The sequence below is a fragment of the Acartia tonsa genome, chromosome 2 (genome assembly GCF_053477335.1).
Source record: "Acartia tonsa isolate MP-2025a chromosome 2, ASM5347733v1, whole genome shotgun sequence".
NCBI classification, from domain to species: domain Eukaryota; kingdom Metazoa; phylum Arthropoda; class Copepoda; order Calanoida; family Acartiidae; genus Acartia; species Acartia tonsa.
In genome coordinates this window covers 53071895-53090588 of record NC_137261.1, presented here as the reverse complement: position 1 = coordinate 53090588, position 18694 = coordinate 53071895, and the positions used below count along the sequence as shown (strand labels likewise).

General features: G+C 32.8%; 1 protein-coding gene across 35 annotated transcripts; it reads right to left on the bottom strand.

The window, feature by feature from the left end:
• Window positions 1-19: 19 nt before the first annotated feature.
• LOC145312158 (eukaryotic translation initiation factor 4E-like) lies at window positions 20-17374 on the bottom strand. Of its 35 annotated transcripts, none has more exons than XM_080151330.1 (13): window positions 16692-17374; window positions 15746-15906; window positions 15254-15349; window positions 14194-14299; window positions 13470-13586; window positions 11167-11293; window positions 10522-10610; window positions 3735-3878; window positions 2180-3026; window positions 1861-1975; window positions 1600-1658; window positions 1161-1357; window positions 20-622 (listed from the first exon to the last, which is right to left on the bottom strand). In XM_080151330.1, the coding sequence occupies exons 2-8, from the start codon at window positions 15825-15827 to the stop codon at window positions 3755-3757; spliced, it is 741 nt and encodes a 246-aa protein (XP_080007456.1). In that variant the 5' UTR covers window positions 15828-15906; window positions 16692-17374; the 3' UTR covers window positions 20-622; window positions 1161-1357; window positions 1600-1658; window positions 1861-1975; window positions 2180-3026; window positions 3735-3754. The 35 variants fall into 35 exon arrangements, with proteins under 35 accessions (XP_080007456.1, XP_080007455.1, XP_080007457.1 ...); XM_080151329.1 differs by having other exon boundaries at window positions 1161-1323; XM_080151331.1 differs by having other exon boundaries at window positions 1161-1323; window positions 1843-1943.
• Window positions 17375-18694: the final 1320 nt, after the last annotated feature.

Genomic DNA, 18694 nt, shown 5'->3' with positions numbered 1-18694 from the left:
AAATAATAAACACAAATAATTTTTCCATAAATAACTATCGTGTATTTTCTTACATCTCTATAGGTAGAGAGGTGTGGAATTATGAATCATATAATCGAACAGGGAATTAACAAAATATTACATAGCAACGATTATACAGGAGGTGGTTAAGAGAGGAACAAATTTGAAAATAAAACATCACAGGACAATATTTTTTTACATATATATTACAGGCGATAACTTTTAAAAGCCAACTAAATTCACTTAGCTAATAATATTAAACTAAGCAAAACATTTACATTTTTGTAAATTAAAACCTTTGACATTCACAAAACGAAGCTCCAATTTAAAAAAGGGCATTTAAAAAAACATTTCATTGCATCTATTGAAATTATCGTCCCATTGTTCTGAGAGAACCTTTGAATATAAACTTTGACTTTGGAATAAACGGGAAGATTTGTATTAAAAAGAAATTAAAATTGGACAATAAAGAAGGAGACAGGTTAATTACATAAATATACATGAATATAAAAAGTGATAATATAATAATCTACGCTTTAGAATTAGCACATCAAAATTAGATTTTCCATCGACAAATAATTTTCAATATTATTATCCAAAGGTTATTTTTCTCTACAGGTTGCTTCAAATAAATTATCCATGGAGTTTTAGGGATACGACAATTGACAAAGGGGGAGTTAGGTTGTGCTATAATTTAGTAAAGGTGTGAGTTTTAAGGCGAAAAAACAGTAGTAAAACGATAATATTCACTAAATATGTGTATTCCTTAATAAAAAGAACTATACACAAAAATATTAGTGAAAATATTTATTGAATAGCCTTAAAACTCGCGCATTTACGGAATTTAGCACAACCCACTTCCCCCTTAATAAATGTCCTCTAGTAATGATAAAACTAAATTGCTAAATAAATTACTGGTTGAAAAGTTTTGACACTACTGGTTTAGAATCAACCAATCAAAATTCAATAAAAGTACCCAAAGTTTTAACGCCAACCAATTCAAAATGTGGTTTTATATCTTTAAGCACTGGTAAAATTTACAGTCCAATTTCCCCTCCCTCCCTGTAATTTTCCGTAGTTTAAATTATTTTTTTTGTACCTATCCATTAATAATTTTAAGTACAATGATTATTTATTTGTTTTAATTTACTTGAAGCTACCTGTATTTAATAAAGACGATTAATACATAAATACAACTAAAGCATTAATGGTTAGTTGTAAGAAAAACTATTTAACATTTAAATTTTTCTGAATTATAAAACATGTTTAACTATTAATAAGGACTAAAATTTAATGATATTTATCTCTAGTTCACCACGGCAACTTGTATTAATTATCGGTGAGGTATTAAGATAGACTTTAGTTTGCAGATTCTCAACTAATTTTTAAGGTAATATACCTTTAATAAACAGATTCATTATTTCTTTAATATTAGTAAGAACAACGTTTTTACGAATTAAACAAGATTTTGCATTCGATGTAATAAAGGGTTTGTAAAATGAGCCCTTGAATAACAAAAAACCTGATATACTTTTTGGTATAACTTCCAAAACAAGCTTTTGTGATTAAAGTAAACCAAAGTCCAATCTAATTTCTCACCGAATATTGGAATGAATTAAAACTTCAATTCACGCATAATAAATTTTGTTATGATATGACTAAAATTATATTTAGGGTTTTATTATGGATTTAGTGCAAACAGTGAAAATTAATTTTTAATTGTAAAATCTTTTTGCTGTTCTACCCTACATCTCTCAAAATCTAATTGCAAAGGTTAGGTAAACAAGAATTAATCAAAATAAACTTGATATACCTATATTAAAAAAGGCAAGGCCAAGAAACCCATAATAACAAGATAACTTTTTTTCATAACTGCGCAACTACAGTATTATGTTTTACAATATTCATCACTTTTTAGTTTACATACGCATATAAAAAAATCACTTTAAAAATGGTAATTTAAGCATGTTATATTCTGAATATCTTTCTTTAAAATCTAAGCATTTTCGGACAGAAATATAGTTTATTTTTGATGTAAATTCAGATCTATCTATAATCTAATGTTTTAAATCTACAAAAGCATATTAAACTAATACACCGGGCGAATTAAAAAATGAACAATATTTCTATCAATAACTTAGGTTATAACATAAGATTTTAATGTAAGATATCAAAGAACATAATAAGCCATAATAATACGTTTAAATGAAGAACATTATCTTATCTTTTACATCATATCATAGTGTACCACATAAAAATAATAAATCATAAAATATAGAATTCCTCATATGAGGAATAACATATTCCTCAGCAATTCTCTTTTTCACATTTCACAAACTAGTGTTTTTTTTTGCTTTTATCAATTTCTGCGACTTTATAGAAGCCTTTATTTTTATCCTAATTCCACCCTTAGGTGTGTTATTAAGATATACAATAATATAATAAACGTAATTATGTACGTTACAAATGTCCAAAATACCGTACAAATGGACTACCAGAGTAGTTTAACCCAAATGTACAACATAACGTACAAAATGTACACCCTAATACAAGAACAATAAAATGCAAAACATAATAATAAACACCCTCTTTCTTGGTATAAATTTAGCCCAATAAAAACTATGCTCACAAAAGCACTATACGGTCATTTTCTTTCTATGCACAAATAGCCCATTTTTTAGTTAAATAGGTATAAAGAATTTTATCAGTTTTAATTTTCTTAGTTCATTTATCAATAGTAATTGATTATGGTAAGTAAATGTTTTTTTTATATCACCATCACTTTCTTGAAACAGCTGACAGAACTTGAATTTGGGATGGTTTGAAAAAAAAGCAAGCTGGCTAGGTGGAAGGTGGACCATGGTTTAAATCCCAGTTTCATGAATGTTAAGCCAAGGTTCTCGACTGTTGCTAGCGCATGCTTGCTGGCTGAATGGTTGGTTGTTTGTTGGTTGTTTGGGACTGTTGGTGAGCTGACACAAAACACACAGGTACAGGGATGTATAACTCGTGTAAATTCGCGCTGCCTGCAAATAAAAAGGATAAATCATTAAAACATTGCAGCTAATTTATTGAGAAAGATTTTTATTCTATATAAAAACCGAATAGATGGTGGATGTTCTAATCGTATGATATTGGACTGGGTTATTTAATATTTGAAGTAGAGAATCTTTCCTAGTCTGAAAATTGACGATTTCTATTACATCATATAAACGCACAAACTACGGGAACTGTGTTATCTTTTTCAGTGAAGCTTTTTTAGGTCAGAGTTTTATTTGTTTTTGAAGCGATTAACTCCTCCTTCCCCAGGGAAATATCCACGAGGAAAAAAAACACCTTCTCCCCCTCCTTAAAGAGCCCATAGTTAAGAATCTGATAGTGGATATGAGAGTTATTTATTGCTTTGTATTATAGAAAGTTTTCGATGGATACCGAACAAAAACTTACAAGATAAAATAATCCTAAAATATCAGTATGACTCGGAACTAATTCTATTTCGGCGAATATTGATCAGTTTTTTTAGTCATAATAGAAAATACACTAGATATCTATTTGATTTATCATTATGGCTCAGAACCGGTTCAAATCCTGCGGATATTAATCGGTTTCGTGGCCATACTGGAAAACACATTACATACTTATCTACTTAATTTATCAGTTTCGTTCGGAACCGGTTCTAATCCAGCGGATATAAGTCGGTTTCGTAGCCATAATGGAAAATACATATAACATACCTATCTACTCTCGTCCATGATTAGACATAGAATTTCTGTCTCTTGATGCTGGAAGCTGCCTTTGTCCTCTCGTCGTCGTGGATGGTGAAGCCGATCTTCTCCCCGGGATCGATTCCCAGCCTCTCCTTCAACATCTTGCCTATCCTAAAAATAAAAATTGTATTAATAAGATAATCTTAAGAGGCGGTTCTAAAACGAGTATCTAATAAACTTATAACCTTAAGATTTTGGTGGATTAAATGAAAAAATGAGAAAAGCTTATCTAAACCACATTTTTAGCGTAATGCAAGAGAATCATAAATTGAAATTAAAAACCAACTTGAAGACTAATAAAATATTAAAAGATTAAAAATACAGTACAAAACATAAGTTGCATTAAAATTAAAATTATTGAAATGAAAACAGTAATAAATATTTTGCAAAGGTGAACTTTTAAGGTTTCTCGAATGTGTTATATAGGGGGGGGGGGGTTAATGCAACCATCTCGTAATCAATGTATAAATGGCACTTAGAATTCGAATTTCGATCAGAAATTTTGCATGAATAATCCTTGGTAGGTTTATTTTCCCTAAATCGAACAAAAAGTTGGAAAAGTAACGGCTAACGGCTCAGCTGTTTTGCCATTTTAATACTATCTTAAGAGCAAAAAAGTCACGAAACCTATCTTCACATAATACTTTTTCTCACTCAAAAACCTTATCAAACGGTTCTAGCCGGTAGCTGTTGGTACTAGAAATTTAAAAATTGGTTATTGCTATCATTTAACATGAATTAAACCAAAAATATGTTTTAAAAAGTTGATTCCTACGTAATTAATGATGAATTTGCCATAAAAATAGGCAAAAAACGGCCAAACGGCTGAGCCACCAGCCGTTACTTTTCCAACTTTTTGTTCGATTTAGGGAAAATAGACCTATCAAGGATTACTCATGAAAATTTTTAGATAGAAATTCGAATTCTAAGTGCCATTTAATCACTGATAACGAGATGGTTGCATTAACCCCCCCCTTTAAACTTTAGGCACTCAATATACAACTTTCAAAAGTCGATAAAATAATTTTTTGCTTTGTTTCTTTATGATGTGTAAAATACTGCTTTAATTTGGTGGAAAAAAGTAGTGTAATTTACTTAATCCCATAAAACGGGAATTATAATTTTTATATAAAAAAAAATTTGAAAATCAGACTAATAGGTAGATAATTATGCTCCATGCCGAGAGAATCAAGCTTCCCCCATTCCGTTTCTAACGTACAGACAGACATTTCGAATTATGCAGTAGCTTCGCTACTTAAATATCCGTTACTATGCGAAGAAAAGTACTAAAAGTCTGAAAGATACAGGAATGAAAGGACAATAGCGTCTAAATAAAAAAGAAAGTTATCCCCAATCTCATATCTCTGTATCAATCTGCAAGGTTTTTTGTCAGAAGCTAAAGAGATCTCAGAAATTGCTGGTCTGAATGGGTTGTACTTTTTAGGGAAGGTTCTTAGATGATGTCTTGCTATGGTTTTAGGCTGTTTTCCTGACCATTCTCGCCTTTCCCAGGGGCTAGAATTTTGAGGACAGATAACATATCGTCCATTGTCATTTCCCTGTAATTCAGGTTGAAACATATGATATATTGAGTAATGTGTGATGTAAGAAATAGTTGCGCCCATTTCTGGGTAAGCATTTTTAGACAGACCAAATTGAGTGAAAGTATTTTTTATAGAGTGGCCAAACAGTATAAAAGCATTATTTATGTAACTGAATGATAGCATTATTAGAATGGTTAAACAGTATGTTAGCATTTTTAGAGTGTTTATAAACAGTAAGCAAGCATTTTTTGAGTATTAAAAAAGTATGTAAGCATTTTTTGTACTAATATAACTTTCTAACAACTGATACTCGACTGTGACACTGATCTAATATTAGACTTTAAAAACTTATCTTACACGCGGTCAACTTTAATATCACAGCAAAAAGTGCTTGCACAGTTCCAAAAACATCAGCAAAGAACTATACCTATCCTGCTTTTAAACTCTATCATGTGCTTTTAACTCTAACTCATAAAAATCATTATATTTATTCATTAAAAGGGTGAAAAAGAAGCCAAAAGCAATCCCATTGCCTTTAGTGTTAAAGATATACTGACGGATTAAGTAAATAATAGAGTAGACTGGCTTAAAAGCTAAAATTCTAATTTATATTGTACTGAAATTTTAAAAAAGTGGAAGTTATTATTTAAAATAGATTCTTATTTACGACATTGAAAATATGATGTTAGAAATAAATATTAAAAATAGCTTTAAAATTTTTCTATAAGTTACAGGTTCGTGCCTATTCGATTCAAAGTCTGAGTGTTCGTGTGTGTTTTTGTGTCTGTCTGCGTGTGAATGACGCTATTACTTGTGAGTTGCTAGGGCCAGGAAAGCTCTAAATATGTTACAAATATTTCTTAAGGACAAGGATATTACAACTGAAGAAATTTACATTTTCCACTAATTTTTGATTCCGTCAAACATTCAAAATAAAAAAAGCGCCTTCCTAAAAAGTCTAGGTTTGCAATAATATCCCCCCCCCCCCCACAACCTTTGTTCGTGTAAGATGGAGAAAAAAAATTGCAGCAGGGGAAACAAAATAATCTTGTGCAGAATTTACACCCCTGGTAATTTGTGTGATAAAAAGATTTTTTTTTCTGAAGAAAAGTCACTAACCAACTTAAATCACACTCATATACTTTCTAAAGTATATTCGAATTTAACAAAAATAAGTTGTTGCTAACCCAACAAGGACAGCTTTGCACACTAGTAGCGCAGTAACAAGCTTGCAATATTTTCATGGCTTCAGTAGTCAAACTGTTCAAACGAAGGAAAAAAGTAAAGTCCCGAGCTAATAAAATTTGAAAAGATTTTTAGGGAGGGTGCGGGGGGGGGCAAATAAAAAGGTAGCCTTACTACGAAGCGTTGCCCCCCAAAAAACAAATATTTTTTGTATTAATTCAGCTATTGGTTACAGCCGGTTCAAACGTAACAAATGCAGATAAAAGGAGACTTTTCAACACAAACATGTTTCAGTTTAAAAATATTCATTTCTATGAGAAACCGCTAAATAATTCTGGCGTTGAAATGACTACTTCCGTCGGAAGCGGCAGTTTCTCCACCGTTTCTTATTGTAGTCTGTCGGCGCATAAAGATTTCAATTAATTAGGAATGGGCTAATCAAAAGTGACTTTTCTTCAATATGCATTCAGTACAAAGAACAAAAAGGAAGCTAGTATCCGTAACAGCGAATCTAACCAAATTAACCAGTGAGACAAATGAACTTATATACATTATATCGACCGCGTAGAAAATAACTTTTCAGGTATCTTCACGGAAGTTTCTACCTTTTTTAGGGGAGGGTACATCAACCTTCACGATTTTTTTTAGATTTTTTAAAACTTAAGTAACTAACTTCTTAATGGGGTGTAGTGAAACCCCTCCACTTTTTAAAGCTTCCCCTAGATGCGCCAGGAGGCGCAGCCGCTAGCACGACAATAATAGATGAGTAAAAAGAAAACTTATCAGTTTAGTGCATTAGGACGAAGTAGACTTTAACCCGACACATTGTCTTTTAAGATGATGCATTTTAAAACAGCGTAGATTCTCTAGAACTTACGTCTGTATGTTTAGAGGTTAGCGAAATCTTAAATATCATCCGAACAATACATTTGTATTATAATAATGTCTACATGCAAACGCTAGGCATATGTACTTTAATTTTTATCGCACATTATCCATATTAGTACTTTAAATAGTACTAGCGGCTACGCCCCTAGAGGCCTCTAGTGGCACTTTAAAAGTTTGGTTTAAAAAAAATAATACGATACTTTGCAAAGTTTCCAAGGATTCTATATCAATATTCTACGATACTATGTAATGTTACGTAGGAGTCTCTATTCGAGAGAAAAAAATTTCTCTTGGGAGGTTGGTGGTACCCTCCCCCAAAATAGTTATAAACCTTTCCGGGAACTATGAGAAGGTACCCTTTCAAGGAGAACCCGATCAGTTCAGCAGTTAGCGAGATCCTTTGGTACAAACACACAGACATCCTGTTACTTTAGTATAAGGATTACTGTTCTTATAACTTCTAGGAGGAGGAAGGTTGTGCTAACGTTAAATAAAAAAATTATGTTAATATCGTTCTACTACTGTTTTTAAGCCTTAAAACTCACACCTTTACGAAAGGGGGGGGGGGGGGTAAAATATGGTGACTCGTGCCACGACATACCAGCAATTTTATTTTGGGTGCTACTCCCTTAGTTTTAGAGATAATTGGATGAAATCTTTTGGGCTGGGTCACTAATTACCCCAACTATTGGTATCTTTTTAAAAAAACGGCGGCGGGACCGCCGCTCCCGCCGCCCGCCGCCGTTTTCCGCAGACACCAAAAAAAAATTTTTTATTGCATTTCTCGCCGAATTAGGCAATTTGGAATCATCTGAGACCATGTTTTTTTTCAAAAAATTTTCCCCTTACAAGCACCCCTGCGGGGGGACTTCGTCATTTTTTTCAAATTCTCGCTTATCAAGGCATATCTTAAATTCAGTGCTACTCCTGTGCTTTAAGAGATATTGAAACAAAATCTTTTTAGGTAGGTCAGTAAAAAAATATTTGAAAATATTTGAATAAAAAATGGCGGCGGGACCGCCGCTCCCGCCGTACGCCGCCGTTTTCCGCCGCCACAAAAATTTTTTTTATTGCATTTCTCGCCGAATTAGGCAATTTGGAATCATTTGAGACCATGTTATTTTTTTCAAAAAATTTTCCCCTTACAAGCACCCCTGCGGGGGGACTTCGTCATTTTTTTCAAATTCTCGTTTATCAATGTATATTCTGAGCTACTCTCTTTAGGTTTATAAGTAAAAAATATTTGAATTAAGAAAACGGCGGCGGAGCCGCCGCTTCCGCCGTCCGCCGCTGTTTTCTGCCGCCACAAATTTTTTTTTTTCATTTCTCGCCGAATTAGGCAATTTGGAATAATATGAGACCAAGTTATTTTTTTCAAAAATTTCCCCTTACAAGCAACCTTGCTCCCGCCATCCGCCGCCAATTATCTCTAAAACTAAGGGGGTAGCATACTGTATTTAAGATATACCTTCATAAACGAGAATTTGAAAAAATTACTTAATTTTTCTTAATTCAAATATTTTTTACTTACCAACCTAAAGAGATTTTGTTTGAATATCTTTAAAAGCACAGGAGTAACTTAGAATATACATTGATAAACGAGAATTTGAAAAAAATGACTAAGCAGGGTTGCTTGTAGGGGGAAAATTTTTTGAAAAATATAATATGGTCTCAAATGATTCCAAATGGCCTAATTCGGCGAGAAATGCAATAAAAAATTTTTTTTTGGTGGCGGCGGAAAACGGCGGTAGCGGCGGTCCCACCGCTATTTTTTATTCAAATATTTTCAAATATTTTTTTACTGACCTACCTAAAAAGATTTAGTTTCAATAAAGATTTCATCCAATTATCTCTAAAACTAAGGGAGTAGCACCCAAAATAAAATTGCTGGTATGTCGTGGCACGAGTCACCACATTTTACCCCCCCCCCCCCTTTTAGCACAACCTACCTCCCCATTTGTTACAGTTGCGCTAATAATAGGCATTAATGTCCTAGTTTTTAACGATATAGACAATCACGTTTTAAAATATACACATGCAAAAATTTTAAAACTACTATTACACATTTTAAACTTACTAAATGAGCTTTTTAATATATTTAGGATATTTTTACAAAGTAAAGCTTATTCGATTTAGCCCTTTTAGTAAAGTAGTAACTAGTAAGGGTATGTATGTACGTATGACCAGTCAACGTTAGCTAAGCACATCTTCGTTTTTTATGGACAGATTTTTAAAAAGCTTTGATTGTTTGAGTGAAGATTTAATAAGAACTAGTGGCAAGGGTGCAATCGACAACTCCACTTTCCATCTTAGTCTTTACAGAAAGGATTTCTCTTGGGTGGTAGGAGGTGCTCACCCCAAAATAGTAATAAACCTTCCCAAGACCTCTAAAAAGCTTTTCTGCAAAGAACCATATCGGTTACACACAGACAGATCGCGTGACATACATCCTGTTACTTTTATTTAAGTTTTTTCTTTATCTTAATGAGAAATTAAAGACATTATTATCACGTGGTGAAATTATAACAAATGTTCAAATATTGCACCATGTTTTAACATTTACTGCGTAGATGTAGAATAGAGGGAAAAAATCAGGTTATATTAATATGCAAGTCGAAATTTCTAGTTAACAAAGATTTTAAAAAAAAACAAAGCTTTTATATATTTAAGAGCTAGATATCAAGCTTAACTATCTATCTATCTATCTACCTGAGTATACTATCAGGCTGTGTGCTATCAGCCAGCCAGATAGCAAGCTTAACTATCTATCTATCTATCTACCTGAGTATACTATCAGGCTGTGTGCTATCAGCCAGCCAGATAGCAAGCTTAACTATCTATCTATCTACCTGAGTATACTATCAGGCTGTGTGCTATCAGCCAGCCAGATATCAAGCTTAACTATCTATCTATCTATCTACCTGAGTATACTATCAGGCTGTGTGCTATCAGCCAGCCAGATATCAAGCTTAACTATCTATCTATCTATCTACCTGAGTATACTATCAGGCTGTGTGCTATCAGCCAGCCAGATAGCAAGCTTAACTATCTATCTATCTATCTACCTGAGTATACTATCAGGCTGTGTGCTATCAGCCAGCCAGATAACAAGCTTAACTATCTATCTATCTATCTACCTGAGTATACTATCAGGCTGTGTGCTATCAGCCAGCCAGATAGCAAGCTTATCACCCTTGAGACGGACATTCACCACAGCTCCATTGACCTAAAAGTTAAGAATATTTTTTAGCGACAGTTCAAACATAAATATTAAAGTTTTCACGAAAAGAATTCATTAGGAAATAAATAAAGGGGACTATGCACGAACTAGAATAGGTGATGTTGAACACCGATCAGCAATGATGATACATTTTTTTGTGAATAGATCTAGCAACCTAAAAAAACATAAAAAGCTTGGCCTCTCTGCAGAAAGAGCTTACACTAACTAGTTTGTTCATATTAATTTCCCTTAAGACATACCCTACAAGGTCCCACTTGAATTTCACCCATTAAAGCCTCTACACTAAAGGTGGCTTAAAACCTAACCTGTGTATAATGGCTATTTTGTGAAATGAGTGCCTAATAACAGTAAGTTATTTAACGCATCGTATTATAGAAAGCTTTCCGCGGATAATAAAATAAAACTCGGGGCCAACAAAACTGGTTTTCATTTTATTTTTCGCGGAAAATTGTCTCTAATACTCTTATATGAGTTTTCAGTATGGATAATAACTAACTGATATCAAACGGTTTGGATGCCATACTGCTGGAACTAATATTACCTGGAAAGCATATTGATCAGCGTGTTCACCAATCAAGAAGAAAAGAATTTCTAGCCAGTATGTATCCAGAAATTGAGCACGGTTGTTGCGGTGGAGGTTGATTATCCATCTGCCTCCCTGCTTGTTCCTGAAACATCAACAAAGACTAAGATCTCGCAAACCCTCGACCGTGGCTCAACACGTAGCGCATTCGCTCGACGTCGAATCTGAACAACGCTGTATAACTAAAGACGTTAAAAATGGGGAGGGGGGTACTCAAATTTTCAAAATAAAAAAAATAAATTTCTAAGAGGATAACGCCAATTTTTTTAGGACTTTCTTAAATTAAAGCGTAGAAGCGCAACTTAAATGAACAAAGCTCAATAACAGTTGTTTAACCTAACAAAGATGTTTTTTTTTCTAGTAGAAAAGCCACCGCTTTTTGTAATCTATTTTTCAGAGAAAGGAGTTTTTATATACTTACCTAGCAACACAAATATATGTTACAAATATCTAAATCTCTCGAGAAATAATGAATTTCAATACAACAACAAAAAGATGAAAATATTGTGTTACCGAATAAAATATTTGTTTATAAAATTGTAGTTTTATTAATAGATCATTATCCTAACTTATTTAGATAAAAAAAACCGTTTGATTACACAACATTTGTCGATAAGTCTTTCAGTTTCAAAGTACTTATGTTTTCTTATTATCTAATACTATTTTACTAGTATACAAAAGTTTTATCTGTTACAAATAGATAAAAAAAAGCGACGCAAAAAGTGATAAAAACAGATAAAAAATGTTTAAAAAAATTCAGTAGGAAATCTGTCCTATTTATCAGAAAAACAATACGTTCCATTTTGGAAATATTTTAATTGTAAAAAGTAAAACAAAAACATTTCTATTCGACAGCTGGATATAAAACGCTTTTTAATTTAGCCTTAATTTAAATTTATATCTTTAAAAGTTTAAATATAGCTAAAAGGATAAATAAGCGTACATTTTTTAAATGCGTAAATTACACTTTTAAAAAGCTGACTCAAACAAGTTTATGCGTAATATCAAAATATGTTATGTCAAGTTATCCAAATTTCACAAGTATACATAATGATATTAAATAAACTCACAATTTGCGATAATGTTAAATATTTGAGATATTCAAAATATGTCACATTACATATACAAGTAGTAGGAAGTGTTTCTGTGAGTCTTTACTTTGATAAAAGGTATATTTAAAGATTCTTAGCTTTCAGGGAAGCTTTGTATTAAGTTAATTTGAGTCGTTTAAACTAATACTGTCGTCTGAATTCGCTAGCTTAGCAAGTTTTAAAATAACATATTATACGTTAAATATGAGGCCCCTTTAAATTTGACGACTTAGTGACAAAATAATGAAATTCTGAACTTAAATAACGCAGTAAAAATAAATACGTTTTTATTAAAAGAATTTTGTCAAACAATGAATATTTTCAAGTTAGTAGAGTCTTTCTATATATCTTATTATTCATGAACGGATGAACGGACGTACAATAATTACATAGTAGCTGTACTTTTAACAAGACGTCATAGATTCACATGTGACTTTCATAATCTAAGAATTTTGTCAAACAATGAACATTTTCAAGTTAGTATAGTCTTTCTATACATCTTATTTACGAACGGGTGTGGTTGGACGTACGTAACATAGTTCTAAAGAAGCTGGACTACGAACAAGACGTCATAGATTTACATGTGACTTTGCGGCGGCCATGAAAATTCACACACATCAATATTATACAACACTTTCCATTTTCTTATGTATAAAGCAAGTCTTTTTCCAGCATGGCTACGATTCCGATTTACTTCCGTTAGATTAAATACGGCACTGAGCCATAATAAAAAAATTTCTACCATATCCTATTACAGAGAATAAATTAAAATATAGGGGACAAAACAAAAAAACAAACAATTTTCTAGCTGACGAAAAGGAAGCTGTCATTTGGGGCAAGTAGTTGTCTGGTTAATACATCTATACTTATACATTTATTTAATAGAGAATATTCCTAGAATTAAAATAAAAATTATCAAACTAATCCCCATTTTAGTTAAATAACTTAATTTTTCATTCTACTATCCGCCAAAAAATGTCTGTATAACGATGCAGTAAAAAATATTTGTCAATCAAATAAATTTTGTTCGTCCGTGGTGAATTTAGACAAGTTTAGAATTGTCCTATCGATTTCAAACCTTGTATACTTGAACATTAATACAAATTACAGAAAACGCAGCATGATTAATACCAATACACAAAGCCATATTTTAAACGTCCAAATGCTTACCTGACGTCCTCCCAATCTGGAAAAATGCCCTCCTTGAAGAGAGAATAGTCGCAGCCAGGCGGGATCTTGCTGGCAAGCTCAATGTGATTGTACAAAGACCAAAAATCCTCAACCGTACTCACTACAATTGGTGGCGTTTCATGTGTTGCTTTAAGTCTCGTAAACAGCGAATGCTTTTAGAAGACTGGATGCTTTGACTAAAACCTTTTCTATTAACCACCAAGAGGCTCTAACTCTTTTTTGCCCTATCCCTAAGGGGTCTTATCCTTGCGGGGCTCTTAACCTTTACTCAACTGAACATAAGCATCAAATATAAGGGTTTTAAACCAAGTTTTACCTTTTCAAATTTTCAAAATTGATAAAAAAAAATTTCTAAGAGGATAACGCCAATCTTGTTTGCTAATCTAATGCAGATTTAAATTCTTTACACAATAGAATGATGCATTTTAATTTAAATCTGGGTTACAGGGATAGGACAAAGGGGGGGGGGGGAAACAATCATCCCTGACAGTAAAAATTCATCATTTTTTAGAAACATAGATATTAGGTAGAATTTGAGAAAATTAAATTCACAATAAGTGTTCCTTTCCTCCCTGAAATTTACAACATTCATCCAAAATTGATTCATACTTTTTTAATATCACTGGATAATTTTTCCTTCCTCTTCAAACAAGGACAAATATATTAGTGGATACAGCGGCAGCTGAGAGAATTAAAGCAAGACATTCCTGTGATAATTTGTCTCTGATTTTGTTCCCAGGAGCGTCCCTTCTCATTCTTGAAGAACCAGAGGGTCCAAGCGTTCTGGAGGGGGTGCTTCACTACCTTAGCTGAAATATAGAATATTAGAATCAAATTCTTAGGGATGCGAGGAGGTTGTCTAATACGTTAATAACATCCTAGAAAGCCAAAATTAATATGAGAGTATAACATTAAAGCGGGAGGAAGTTCTGACACTTTTGCGTAAACAGTGATTATAGGCATTGTCTTAAAAGCGACACGATTGGTTATTTGGAGGAAAAAAGTTTCTTTCAGTCAGAGTTGTGGATCCGGATCCGCAAGGATCCGCATTTTTTTGAGTCCAAGGATCCGGATCCTTGGACTCAAAAAAATGCGGAAAAAATGGAAAAATCTACCTAAATTTATATAAAATAGTCACTTACAAAGACATTCTCGTGATGAGAGCCAATCTTTAAGGTTTAGGTTTAGACTTAAAAATTATAAGTATTTTTGACTTCGACATTAAGGAACAAATATTTTTTGAAAAATTTTGTGATTTTATTTTTATTGTCAAGGATCCGGAGTCGGATCCGGTAGGATCCGGATCCGCACTGACCAAATTTTGAGGATCCGCTTACAATCAATGCGGATCCACAACTCTGCTTTCAGCGATGTAGTTTCCCTATGATTAAAAAATTGGATTAGGCCTCCTGATTATCTCTGGACAGATATACAATTTTTTTTGTAGAGTTAGATGTCAATTTATAAACCAAAATACCCATCTTTTTGAATGTTGTTTTCTTACATATTTGAATATAAAAAGGTACATATTTTGTTTTATAAGTTAACCTGTAAATCTTATTAAAAAATTAAATTTTTACTGATCAGTGACAAACTGAAGACCTGGAGGTTTAAGTGAGGTAATCTAATGTATTTTTTAATTTTGAGAGGGGTAAACTTAGGTATCGAGCACTTACATCATAATATTAAGATTATTATTAAAAGCAATATAAGGTTTTATCAGCCCATCATTCTTCAACGTAAATAACGAAAAATACAGTTACCTGGAGCACCTAGAGAATCGCTGGCGTCCTGGTCATTCTCATTTAGATCACAGTTGTCCATTTGATCCACCAGGCTATTAAGCTTGTCAACTGAACCTGAAACATTAGGATTCATTAAGATAATGGTTCCTCAGGAATCTTCGAAGTATAAAAGGATAAAAGTTGAAAGACAGTGAATGTACACCCACAAATTAAGATTTAACATAAATATCCCTTTCTTTCAACATAAGTTAAGACTGCTAGTTATTACAACGTAATTTGATTAATAAGTTTTTAATTAGCATATGAAACCAAAGTACAAATTGCAATATAGTTACATCTAGGATTGTAATAGAAAATCGAGGATAAATTGTAATTAGCTAGGCAACTAAGACTTACAAATGAATGTAGTACATTTTACTTAGTAAATCATGAAGTAAATGTTCATGACAACCATTTAGTGTCAAAATATGGCATAATCTATCTTGCCAACGATTATTATTTTCAACTTACCTGTTTCAGTTTTAGCATCCTTGATATCTGTGAGGGTGTCCAATTGCTGCTGAGGCGGACGGTTTTCAACCATGGCTGACATGCCGGGATCTAACTATTGTAGGGCAGGTTCGAGCCTCTACTACTATTGATTGAAAGTTATGCTATGTACTTCTGACTGTCTGATAAATATTAAAAGGTGTTAAAATAAATTAAAATAAGAGAAAGGGGAATTACAAAAACACGTCACATGAATGCACAATTAAGAGGGAGGGGGGGGGGGGGATCTCGTAATCAATGCACAAGTGGCACTTTAATCCTAATTTTGTTATGTAGCTTGGCATAAGTAATTCTTGGTAGATCTATAATCCCTAAATAGAACAATAAAATTGGATGGCTAATTCAGGGCAAATCCGCCATAAGCCCCATCTAAACGTACATCATACCCCTACTTTCCGTTTTTGACCGGTAATCGGCCAGTACTAGACACCTAACAATGGTTTTTGGTATCATTACAATGAATTAAAGCAAGAATATGTTTCAAAACGTTGATTTCATCGTAATAAACAATAGATTAACCCAGATACTTTTCCAACTTTTTGTTCGATTTTGGGAAAATAAACTTAACGAAATTAGGATTCCATTCAAAGACGTACATGAAGCTTCCAATAATAAATAATTCTTTGCAGTTGAGTGATTTTATCAAGCTCTTTAACAGGCTTATAGAAATACCTACTGCTGTACAGAACAGAGAATTGTTTAATTCTAGAAATGTGGTCATCTTACATATTTTCGATTCAAACAAAATAAAATACAAAATAGAGAAAAAGCAAGATTATAATAAACTTATTTGAAGGAGAATGTGCGATATTTCATAAGGGGAAAACGATTGTAAAATTCAAAAGTTTTAGAAATTCGTACTTTAGAAAAATCAGACAAAATGATAATAAAAACACCTTTTAATAACCTAGATTAGTTTTAATGGCAGAAATGATGTTGAGGAATCTGGATGATTTTGCAGCAACAAAAATCACTAGAAATCACTTGAAAAACAACAAAATTGACAAACCGGCAAAATTATGTCAAAAATCAGGTTTTACAACAATATATAGGTCTAAAGATGACGTAATTCACTTAAAAACCTCACTTTTTACTAGGTTAGGTTAAGTAAAACTAACCGGTTTCAACGTATTTATCTATTTCAATTAATTTTATAGCACAATAAAACGTTTTTTTAACGGATAAACACTGTTTAGGAGTAAAAAATGTTTCACACGGCTGACACGGCGTGTGTGTAAGATTTCACTGAGGAATGATGAAACACCTTTCACACGGCGAGGGACACGAGTTAGTACTAAACAGGGCTGCCAAGTTTTTTCCAAGTTTTGTAGCCATTTTGTATTCAACAAAATATTCGACGTTCTTTTGGCTTCAAAATATTATAAAATTAATATTTAAAAGTTAAACGAATTTTATGTAATTCATAACTTTACCTAAATATGGTTATTATAAAAAGGAAAAAAAAAATTTAATTTCATTTTAAAATTTTTACCTATATTGTGAATTTTTTAATTAAAAATTGCAACATTTTTAATAATAAACAATAATCAGAAAATAAATCAATTTTAAATATGATAATCTTAATATAAATGGCGATGACTTTTTAGTAGTCTTGGCGACCCCTTTCATATTCAGACTGCGTGAAACTTTTGATCACGTGACCATGATTCAATTTCCTTCATTTTCTTTCATCGACTAGTAAAATTTTCGCGGATTTATATACTTTCCCTCTTTTAGAAATTTTACAGTCATAAGTTTCATTTTTGTTATTTCATTGAATAACATAATGGCAATTTCCCAGTTGAGGAGTGAGATTCTACCCCATCTGAAAAAATAAACCCCCCCCCCCCGCCATCTATCAAAATAAACCCCCCCCCCCCGGCATCATGAAATTTATACCCCATCGTGTGATTTTGTCCCCATCATGTAATTTGATCCCCATCTTCATATTTTGCTCCTCTCCAAGAGAAACAAAATAATGTTAGAGAAGGGATAAATTATTGAACAGGGGACAAAAATGAAGGATGGGGTCTAAATTTGAAGATGAGGCCAGAATTGGAAGGTGGGGTCTGATTTGATAGATGGGGGCATGTTTGGCAGAAGGGGAAATAAAATCTGGGTGGGGGGGGGGGGGGAAGAGTCTAGAGGGGTTTGCGAGGTGAGCCTCGCGCGAAAGCATTTATATTAGGGTAGCATAAGCTACCATGCTCCACTGTAGTGAAGCTATGCCTTTCACTCTTCTATATTTTCCTATATTTTGAATAAAATTTAAAAATGCCTCTATTTATTTTTTTTATTTCTCTTTTAAGACTTTTTTTATACTAAATCACCAACATATTCTAATACTTTACTTTACCTAATATTTTAAGATAAAAATTTGGCTCCATTGAAGAAAAAAAAACAATAGTTTGTTTGAAATAGGAACATCTAGTGGCAGATTATTGAACTACATAATATACATTTTCTGGATGTCATCAAACATAATTAGTGGTTGAGAAACACAGATGGGGTAGCAAACAATGCTATGATATTAACATTGAAGCAAGGGGTTAAAAATCACACATGGAGGTCAAAAAATTAATATGGGGTCATTTTTTCATGATGGGGTAGCTTCAAGTGCTTATATCTGGAGAACCTTAAGAGATAGAGGCCTAGTTGCTTGACTGTGGTAACTCAGATTTACACAAGGAAGCCATTTATGCACATGGGGTGTCAAAATTTAATATGGGGTATTTTTTTCATGATGGGGTGTCAAAATTTCATATGGGGTATTTTTTTTCATGATGGGGTAGTTTCAAGTGCTTATATCTGGAGAACCGTAAGAGATAGAGGCCTAGTTGCTTGACTGTGGTAACTCAGATTTACATAAGGAAGCCATTTATGCACATGGGGGACCAAAATTTGCTATGG

Excerpts from the sequence above, each read along its gene's own strand:
- LOC145312158 (XM_080151311.1), bottom strand. The coding sequence starts at position 15,827 with ATGTCAGCCATGGTTGAAAACCGTCCGCCTCAGCAGCAATTGGACACC. Across the intron at positions 15,350-15,745 it reads GGATGCTAAAACTGAAACAG|GTTCAGTTGACAAGCTTAAT; the intron begins GTAAGTTGAAAA and ends CTAATGTTTCAG. Across the intron at positions 10,611-11,166 it reads CTGATCAATATGCTTTCCAG|GTCAATGGAGCTGTGGTGAA; the intron begins GTAATATTAGTT and ends CTTAACTTTTAG.